Source organism: Trachemys scripta, chromosome 1 (assembly GCF_013100865.1).
Source record: "Trachemys scripta elegans isolate TJP31775 chromosome 1, CAS_Tse_1.0, whole genome shotgun sequence".
NCBI classification, from domain to species: domain Eukaryota; kingdom Metazoa; phylum Chordata; order Testudines; family Emydidae; genus Trachemys; species Trachemys scripta.
The window spans coordinates 155,471,723-155,481,816 of NC_048298.1; the positions used below are offsets into that span (position 1 = coordinate 155,471,723).

At 44.7% G+C, this 10,094-nt stretch overlaps 1 protein-coding gene across 5 annotated transcripts in view; it reads right to left on the reverse strand.

Moving 5' to 3' along the window:
- CBLB (Cbl proto-oncogene B) overlaps positions 1 to 6,136 on the reverse strand; it is a 194,667-nt gene extending 188,531 nt beyond the window's left edge. For 2 of the 5 annotated variants that reach the window (XM_034790511.1, XM_034790493.1), the window contains exons 1-2: positions 5,744 to 6,136; positions 4,682 to 4,861 (exon numbers count right to left, since the gene is read on the reverse strand). In XM_034790511.1, the coding sequence (XP_034646402.1) occupies positions 4,682 to 4,849 (168 nt within the window). In that variant the 5' untranslated portion in view covers positions 4,850 to 4,861; positions 5,744 to 6,136. Of the gene's footprint in view, positions 1 to 4,681; positions 4,862 to 5,463; positions 5,700 to 5,743 lie in introns of those variants that run through there. The other 3 variants (XM_034790499.1, XM_034790505.1, XM_034790522.1) reach the window with 3 other exon arrangements.
- Between the last annotated feature and the right edge of the window lie 3,958 nt (positions 6,137 to 10,094).

A 10,094-nucleotide genomic window follows, 5' to 3' on the forward strand; every position in this document is an offset into this window, starting at 1 on the left:
CCGCCTCTTATACAACCCCCCGGCACCGGCCCACTTACCATGCCGAGCAGAGCATGCAGAGCAGCATGTCTGGCTGCTGCGCCAGCCGAAGCCAGACACGCTGCCGCGCTGCTCGACAGGAGCATGCAGCTCCGCTGCCCAGAGTGCTGCCCGCGCAGCGGCGTAGGTCTGCGGGGGAGGGGCCGGGGGCTAGCCTCCCCAGTCGGGTGCTCAGGGACCGGGCAGGACAGTCCCACGGGCCGGATGTGGCCCACGGGCCGCAGTTTACCCACCTCTGAGATAAAGGCATGCCCCTATAGGAACGTACTTTTGTTTTCTAGATTTTGAAATCTATTATACTTATGATTTTGCTGCAATATCATCAGATGTTAGAAGGCCTTTCCAATGTATCTTCAATATACTTTATAGAAAGACTTTAATGATTTGTAATTATTAATTTTACTACCACACCAATGTTAACCGAATCTGAAATTTATTCTCATATGTTGGTGCTGCATTTTATTTTGGAAAAAAAAAAACAGTCATACACTATATCAAAGAATTAACTTTATTATGAGTCCAAAGCTATTGGATGTATTCACTAGCACAAAACTACCACTGGAAATTATGTCCGGCTTTCTGGAACATGAAACAGGAGCATCACCCAAAGCTTGGTATTATGCAAGGTAATGACATAAACCAATGCTCAAAAACATTTTGATGTAACTACTGCTTATCCATTCAAAAATAGGAGTTTGTACAGAAATATAAAAAATTGATTGATATTAAATCTATTGTTAATCAGGAGTTGTTAAACATATAACTTAACTCTCTTTATTGTGTATCAGTAAACTTTATAAAAAGTAAGTTTAGATTCAGCTTGACACTGCCCCATATGCACTGATGTGTTTACTTGTAACTACAAGACTCAGTAGAGACTCGGTAGAGACTGGATCAGGAACAATTAATTTTATATTTTTCGCAAGTATTCTCAGTAGTAAATATTTACCAGAGGGGACTTTATCTAGAATGTCATGCCATCACATTTTGTTCTATCAATTTTGACAGAGTTCTTTCAACTACCAAAGGAAAGCTGTGGGTTTTTTTTAAAACTGGTACCAAAGAGATTTCAAGGTGAGATACTGTATATGAAGTTGCAGCCTTAATCCTGTTCTCATAGCTAAAATATAAAACCATGAAAAACAGAGTAATCATGAAGTCTCAAAATTGACAGACCCTTAACTATAACAATTCCAAGTCATGGCAGGTAATATACATATGTAGATTTGCATGATGTTGCTAATGAACTTTACATACAGCATTACGTATTCTCCAAAAACCCTAATCCCACAATATAGTTATTTTACTGTGCATGATTTTATCAAGAGTGATTTGTAGTTTTGGATAATCCCACAATGCTTGTAAATAGAGCAACAAATATGTTTTGCTACTCAAGTTACTTCATATATGGAATCTCAACCAGTGAGAAAGAGCAGGGACAGCATGGTGATGAGCATAGGAAACAGAAACCAGAAATTTCTGAGATCTAAACCCAGTCTTGACTGTGGCTCTCTGTGTCTTTGGGCAAAACAACCTCTCTGTCTTGTTCTCTACAGATAGGGGAAGAGGAGAGATTATAGTTAAAGACAAATATTACCACTAGTAATTTAGGCCTTGAAACCACAGTCTGATCGCTGAGTGGGGACCCCTATGATTATGCAGAGACCCACTGAGTTCACTGGGACACTGTGTGGGCATGCATATGCTAAGGTTCACCAGACTGCAGGGTACAGGCCTACAACAGTATTTAAATGAACAGTTACTTGGGAAGGTTTCTAACTATTTCTGGTTTTAATCCCTGTTTTTGATTTAGATAGAGGAGAAATTTACCTTCCATTGCCTACTGCTGAGAAGGCAAATAAAGTCTAACACATTATGTTTATTCAAATGTGCTCTCTTCACTACAAGTACCAAATGCTTAACTTGAGTAAGTTACAGCATTTGGACACCATTACATCACCCTGTCTGGTATACTTTAATGTAATTTGGAAATAAAATTTGATTAACTGACAGCATCTTAAAGAGGATACATTGAAGATCAAAATTGAGGACACTTATTCAGTGAAACCAAAAAGAAAACAAGTGCAGCCTTTCCAAATAATTCTGCAGAACAGGCCACACAGTCTGTTTTGATGCACTGATGTAATAATGACGAAGTTATTCTATGAAAACTGAGTGACAGCAATCCATAATTCTAAACAATGAGATTAAGATTCAAACTAACCAAAGGAAAAACGCATTGTAAGGCTTTTGCATGGTCTGCCATACTATTGCAAAGAGGGAAATATCAAACTACATTCCCTCTATTGTTTCAAACATGATATAGACAGATGCCATCTTTTCAAGATGAAAACATCTTGCTACTGAAGAGTAGTGTCTGCCTCCAAGTGCCTATATTTGTTATATTAATTATAACACATTCCCTGTTTACAGAACTCAACCAAATTCAGATCTGGCAGCAATAGAAACAACTCCACTAAGTCTTTGGAGTAGCACCCATTTACATCACAGTTTAGAATTAGCTTTAGGGGCTGTTTTAATAAATACAAGTAATATTCTAGTGCAGTGGTTCCCAAACTTTTGTACTGGTGACCCCTTTCAAATAGCAAGCCTCTGAGTGCGACCCCCCCCCCCCTTATAAATATATAAAAAAGTGTTTTTAATTTAACACCATTATAAACGCTGGATGCAAAGCAGGGTTTGGGGTGGAGGCTGACAGCTCGTGACCCCCTGAGGGGTCCCGACCCCAAGTTTGAGAAACTCACACCTTCTTGTCTAACTGTCTTAAATGAGCTATCTTGATTATCAGTACAAAAGATTTTTTCTCCTGCTAATAGCTCATCTTAATTAATTAGCCTCTTAGAGCAACTCCCACCTTTTCATGTTCTCTGTATATATCTCTCCTCACTGTATGTTCCATTCTATGCATCCGATCAAGTGGGCTGTAGCCCATGAAAGCTTATGCTCAAATAAATGTGTTAGTCTCCAAGGTGCCACACATACTCCTGTTCTTTTTGCGGATACAGACTAACACGGCTGCTACTCTGAAACTTAACACCAGAGTTAGATCCTTAGGACATGTCTACACTACTATCTTAAATCAATCCAAGTTACATTGACTTACAGCCACCACAGCACTTCCACCAACTTACAAGGGGCAGTATGTGGTGGGGGGGTTGGGAGGGGGAGGCCCTGAGAGCCTGCCCAGACCCAACTGCCCTCCGGGGCTTCTTGCCTTCCTGCTCCCAGCTGGGAGTGAGGGGAAGCTACCGGGGGCTTCTCATCTCTGGTGGGCACATCCACAGCTGGAGTCCGGCTGCTGTGCTCCTGGCAGGGTGCGGGGATCCCGGGAGACAGTAGGGCTCCCAGTGGGGAGCTTGGGTGACAGCCCAAGCGGGGAGCCTGGGTGGCAGCTCAGCTTGGAGCAGAGACAGCAGCTTGGCCCAGAGCCATAAAATTGACAAGAATGACAGCCAACAGCCGATGTAAAGAAGACACCGTGTTGCCCTAACTACACCAACATAAGCCCTACGGCTCTGTGGAGGTGGAGTTTTATGTCTGTGTAGTAGGGCACTTATATCTGCTGTAGTGTAGGCACTGCACTTACACTGTAGCGTAGCTGCCTTATGTCGACTTAACTCTGTAGAGTAGACCAAGCCTTAGGGTCACGTCTCCCTTGGTTCTAGGGCCTGATACTATCAGGTATTAAAACCTCAATCGTCAATGATCTCAAAGGAAAGCTTCCCTATGCTGATTATCCTCAAAAATCAAGCCCTTTCCTACCTAATCACTCTGCCTCCTGAGACTTTTACCCAGACCGTAAGCAAACTATTCCTAACTTTAGTACAGCACCTTTTTAGCTAATTTGTACTTAGTTTATAGAAAGCTGTCACTTCCATTGTGTAGTATTTAATAAAATGTGTGACTTTGAGAAAGCAACATGTAGATGCTACAAGATCTATAAACCAACGTTCCATATCCCAACCCACAATAACTGTCAATAAAATACATTTCCAAATCAAAAATAAATAGTTGAGCAAAGAAGATGTAAGAGTACTTTTAAAAAAATCCACGGAAAATGCAGACAAAAGATTTAAAAATCAAGGATTTCTTACTAATCTGTTTACTCCATTAAGGGATAATCAGAGAGTGATTTTCTCCTCAGGCACAATTCTTACAAACAAACATGTATGCATATGACTGTCATGAGAGTGCTTTATAGGATGATTAGCTTAACTGAAGTTTCATGCTCAAGAGGTTTTGTTTGCAGACTGACTAAACGGGACCCACATTGAAACATAAGGAATATTTGATGCAAAAGAAATAAATTAAGCAGTTTTTTCCCCAACAGGTTTACAAGTCTGAGTTATTCTGACGGACTCTGACCAACAAGAGCAGCAGGACTTAAGGCAAACATGTACATTTCCCCACTCAAACAAGATTTTAAAAAAACATAGCCAGAGGCCAGAAAAATGAACAAATAGGTTTATCTGACCTAAAATGCAAGTCCGTCTCTTTTCAAAGAAGGACACACATGGCAAAAGAATAAAATCTGCAGGAAGATGTAGATTCTCACATGGACCCACGTAAATAACTTCCTTCCCCAACAGGAGAATACAATATGTACACAGACAAAACTTACCACTTTGTCCATTAGCTTCCAAGTCTTCTCCACAGTTCTGCGGTCAGCAGCTGCTTGCTTGGGGGGCCCCACAACATCCTGAATAGCATCTATGATGCCCAGAATACGCCCTTTGCGGGGGTTTCCTCCTCGGCCACCTGGGTTCCGGCCATTCAGGGAATTAGCCATCTGGGATCCGATCTTAACAAAAATAAAGAAATAAGAGAATTATCATAAGGTGTCCTAAAGACATTTTGTCATTAAAAAAAAAAAAACATACAGTGAAGTACCATTTCCTTTCCCCACTCAGAAAACAACAAGAGTATGTTCGGGAACTGGCTTAACTTTTTATGATGAAGAGTATAAATCCAACTGGGCTGAGTTTACACTGACAAGTAACCCTGGATTTGTTGTCAATGTATATATAAACAAGTTGAGGGAAATTTATACTTGTGAGTGGACTGACATAGACTTGATTTCACCCTATAAACAAAAACAACAAACCCATACGTACACAGTTGGGAGTACACACTTTCTGCTTCCACCCTCCCTAGACTCCTCATAAAGAAATAAAAGCGACTAGTAAACCTAACACTATTGAAGATCACTTACACTCCCCTGTTTGGTTTTCCAAAGACTCCAATAAACATACAGATGATCATGTACACTCACAGCTCACCAGGGACACAAGCTTGTCACCAGACAACAAAGACATATGGACTTCCATTTGCCACGTTTAAAAAAAAAAGCCAACATGCCTGCGACGAGCAAATGTTTAGGACAACAAAATGAGCCATACATACGGTGTATTATCTCGTATAAAGAGTGAGAAACTGAAGAAGGGGAAAACCTTAAGGAGCAGGAAGGAAATTTCTTCTGAAAATCCAAGCTCCCTGAAGCTTTGTTTCACAGGAGAGACAGTTTTGCCCCCTTCTCTGTCCAATCTGAGCGGCTGGTGGTGGGGGGTAGAAAGCCAAAAAAGAAGTGCCCCCAATAAGTCTTCCCCTCCTTCTTTTCTCCCTCCCACCTTGTGCGCCTAGCTTCAGTCCCAGAGGCAAGGCAAGGACGCGTCCGTCCACCCACCCAGCAGCGTGTTAAATCCCAGCCGCGTTCCTGGTTCCGGAGGTTAGCTCTCTGCCCCTCGACAGCCACACATGCTCCCGTCTCTTTGCACGCACCGGCAGGCAGCAGAGCAGTAGGACTCTCCGGGGTGTCGCTTGCTGCTCGGGGGCGGCCGCTGCCCCCACAGGAAAACAGGAGAGTTAATTCATCATGGCCCGTATCTCGCTAGTCACCCAGGGGGCAGGGCTGGGGGCGTGCATGAAACAGGAGACACCGCACAGAAATCCCCCCGCAGGCTGTGCTACCCAGCTCCTGGAAAGCGAGGCGCGCGCACCCGGGCAGGCTTCAGCGAAAGCTCCGCTCCCCCGCTGGGCTCCACTCTGCCCTTCCCTCCTCCCCCTCCTGCTGCTGCAGCAGCTGCTGCTCCGCTCCTTGAAACATACACACACTCCCCGACCCCAAGTCACTCCCACGCATGCGCACGGGAGAGGAGGCGGTAGGGAGGGGAGAATGGGCGCTTTTCCAGGGGGGGCGGGACCCTAAGGCTCAGAACGTTAGCCAATCGGAAGGAGAAAAGGGCTTGCTTGAGAGGTCAGACAGCAAATGGGTGAGAGGCAAGGCTGGGCTGAACGGGCTAGAGCCCTCGGAAGGCAAGGGGGGGCGGGGGTAGAATAGGCTGGCCTCCAGAGTAGGATTGATGAGGGAATGGGCCAATGAAAGGGCTAGCCTGGGAGAGGCGGGGCTTCCGGTGCCGCCTCTTTCCCCCTGGCTTCTATCTGTCTGCTTCTTGATTTAGGGGGCGAGAAGAAGCAGGGGATAAGGGGAAGTGAAGGGGCAAGTGGAAGGGTGGGGGAGGAAAGGAAAGAGGAAGGAAAGAAGGGGTGGGTGGGTGAACTAGAGAGCCAGGGAGCTGCAGGAGAGGGAAAGGTGAATTGGGGAAGAGGGGACAGAAAGGAAGAGGAAGGAGTTGATGGGGATAGATCTAGGTTTTCTATAGGGCGTGGGAGTCAGTCCTTTCTTAATTATAAGTTCCAGGACAGTTAAGAAAAACACCAAATATTGTGAGACTTGTAATAAAAATTTTGATAGGTAATAACAGTGAATACATAAAAACCTGTTCCACATATTTATTTGAAAATTTCTCTTTTACATCTATATCCCTTGATTCCTACCAGAGCTGTCTCTGAAGGTTTAGTACTAGTAGTGAAAACTTCTTATCCTCACATTAACTAAATTGTATGTCTCTGAAACATGAGCTTCATGCATAGGATGGATGCAGAATATTGGAATTCAGACTTACCATGGAGATCTGAGAGCAGAATTGTTTCCTTAGATTGTTACTCTTAGGATGAAATATCCGTTGCAGACACTAAAAGTTAAACATTCAATATTTTGATGCAAATTTTGTTTTCATGGAAGTCATTTATTTTTGGGATGATTTATTTCCAAGCTTTAGTTTTCTTTTTCTGAAAATTAACTTCAAAATATGTTTTTTCCTGATTGCCCCCTCCCTCAGGATTAAAAAACTTTCTGCCATTTTTCTCAATTTAGCTATTAAAATAGTAATATTGGTCAGGAAGAATGACTGGAGGAAGCTCTTGACAACAGCTGTATTTCAAAACAGAGGTCTGCCTCATCATCATTCTTATTTACATTGTCATTTATTAAATACTGTAAATACAGGTGTCCTTTCTGTTTATTTAAAATGTGTCTAGTTATTGCTTTAGGCACATGGACAACTATAAAATCCTATTAATAAAATCTGTGCTCAGTGGTTATTGTTTCTCTGCATCTTTAAAATGGAAACTGGGAAACACAGTCCTAAGTGCATTGAAAGGTTTCTCGTTTCACTATCACCTCTGCAAATAACTCTGCTTCCTGTGTTGAAATCCTGGTTTATGACTTGCTCTATAGATGTCGTTTCTAACTTTTTTTTTTTCTGTTGGAGCCCTGCGTAGGATGAAAGGTGTCACCAGTCAGCGTATAACTACCCCCTATTATTACCGCCACCGTCTCTTGTTTTGGTTAAATTTTATTATATATTTTTGGCCTCGTATATTTTATTTTTTGCTGTTTTCTTGTGTAGTTTGGTTCTGTGGTTCCTTTCATGTTCTCTTTGCAGGAAAAAAGCTACATGCTATGGGTTGCCAATTGTTAGCTCCATGGGATTGGGTCATATTCCTTTGCAGTTTATATGAGTGCCTATGTAACCCACACATCTCCTGGGTGTGGTGTTCTGTCCCAGCTAGTGGCACCGAGACCACTTAGAGAAAGAGAGATTAATGAGTCTGCTCTACAGCCTTGGCTAATAGGCCTATGGCTTTTGGCTGATGCACTAAGCTCCAGAGTCCCCAGGTTCGATCCTGCCAGCTGACGACCAGGGTCTGTCATTATTACACCTGGCAGCAGAGGTAAGAGACTTTGTTCTATGGGCTGCAGCCCTATACATGTGTGTTGCTTTGTTAGGAGAATTGCCAGCTTCATTAGGAGAGTCATTGGGATTCCTACAAGGTGTGTGGTTTTCAAGGCCTCAGCCACTTACTTTTCACTGTAAAACAGTGTGTATTGTACTGTCCCCTTTAGGACAGGAATTGGATCGCTGCTGTATGTTCTGGTCCTGAAAGTCCAGTCCTCAGAGGGTCATGTGAATGTGGGTTAGAAGCAAGGCCTGCTGGGAGATGGGAGTTAGCCTATAAAAAGATGCACAAGAGAAATGAGAGTTGAGGCAAGATCTGGTTTGTTTCATTGTAGGAAAGCTAGAAGGTACAGCAGTAGCTTGCTGGTGTAAGTACTGATTCCCCTGTGAGATAGGCATACTGAAAGGGCCCTGGAGGGGGTTGGTGGAGGACTGCTAGGAAGATGGCTGAAAGGAAGATGGATGGACAGACCAGCAGACAGCTGCCCTGTGATTGCAGGGTCCAGGGCTATGTAGTGTAGCAGAGGAGAACATAAGTCCTGCCTATAATGCCAATTAGACTGGTAGTGCAGAAACCCTTGTATGTCAGGAGTGAAAAAGTTGGGGAACCTGCCAGCAGAGATCTTCACCTACTCCAGGCTACTGATGGAGTCCTGAAGAGCCCATCGAACAGCAAAGAACTGATGGAATCCTGCAACCAAGGAAGGACTCCAGCTAGAGAAAACGAGGGACCATTTGTAGAAGCCTTGTTTAACTTCTTATTTGGCCTGGGTGCAGAGGACTCTTGACTTAGCCACTTGGCTGGAACGCCAAATTGCTGCCTGATTGAAATATCCAACTGTTCAAGAGCAAGTGGGAACTGAGGCTCAGAAATTTGACTTGATGTTAGATGAGGTAAGCCAGCCTTGTTACATTCACCAGAGCTGCAACAGTAATATAGCTGCCTTGGGGGTGAATATAACTTCATTAGAAGTCATTCAACTTTCTCTCACCACTAGGGTTACCATTCGTCCGGATTCCCCCGGACATGTCCGGATTTTTGAACTAAAAATAGCGTCCGGGGGGAATTTGTTAATGTCCGGACTTCCCCCCCTTCCCCCTATGCAGAGCACGCGCGGCTAACAGGGCAGCCGGATGGTGCCACTTACATGGGGCTCCGACAGCGAGAGGGAGTCCCTCCTCCCCCTGCAGCAGAGCTCACTCATTCACTCACTCCCTGCCTCCCTGCATCGCAGATCAGCTCCGGCAGTCTGGAGCTCCTCCCCTGCTGCTGCCCAGCGGCTCAGGCAGTTCCTGAGCAAGTTCACCAAGAGGTTAGGTGAAGAAAGGCCAACAGCAAGAGGGCCAGGGGGTCGGAGAAGGGGCAGGGAGGTTCTGGAAGGGGCAGTCAAGAGACGGGGGGGTCGGGAGTTCGGGGGGGGGCTTTCTGGGGGTGTGGATAAGGTTTTGGGCAGTCAGGGTACAGGTAGGGGGTAGGGTCCTGGGGGGCATTTGGGGGGGTCTTAGGAGGGAGCAGTTAGGGGATAAGTAACAGGGAGGCTTAGGTAGGGGGTAAAGTTCTGGGGGGCAGTTAGGGGCAGGGGTCCCAGGAGAGGGCAGTCAGGGGACAAGGAGCGGGGGGGAGGGTTGGGGATTCTGAGGGGGGTGGGAAGTGGGTGGGGGCAGGGGCGGGGCTAGGGTAGGACAGGGGCGGGGCTAGGGCAGGGCTCCTCCCATCCTCTTTTTTGCTTGCTGAAATATGGTAACCCTACTCACCACCCCAATGTTTTTCTTCTCTACCCCTACCACCTACCACCTCTGAGACTACTCTGTGATCCCTTCAGTCTGAAAGATGAAGGTTTACAGTTGTATTCCTGAGTGAATCTCATCAGAGATTATATCTCATCAGATACCTTCTAAGGTGGCAGGGAGCTAGATAAATATATCCTCTTACCAACAGTTTTAAAATGCTATTAA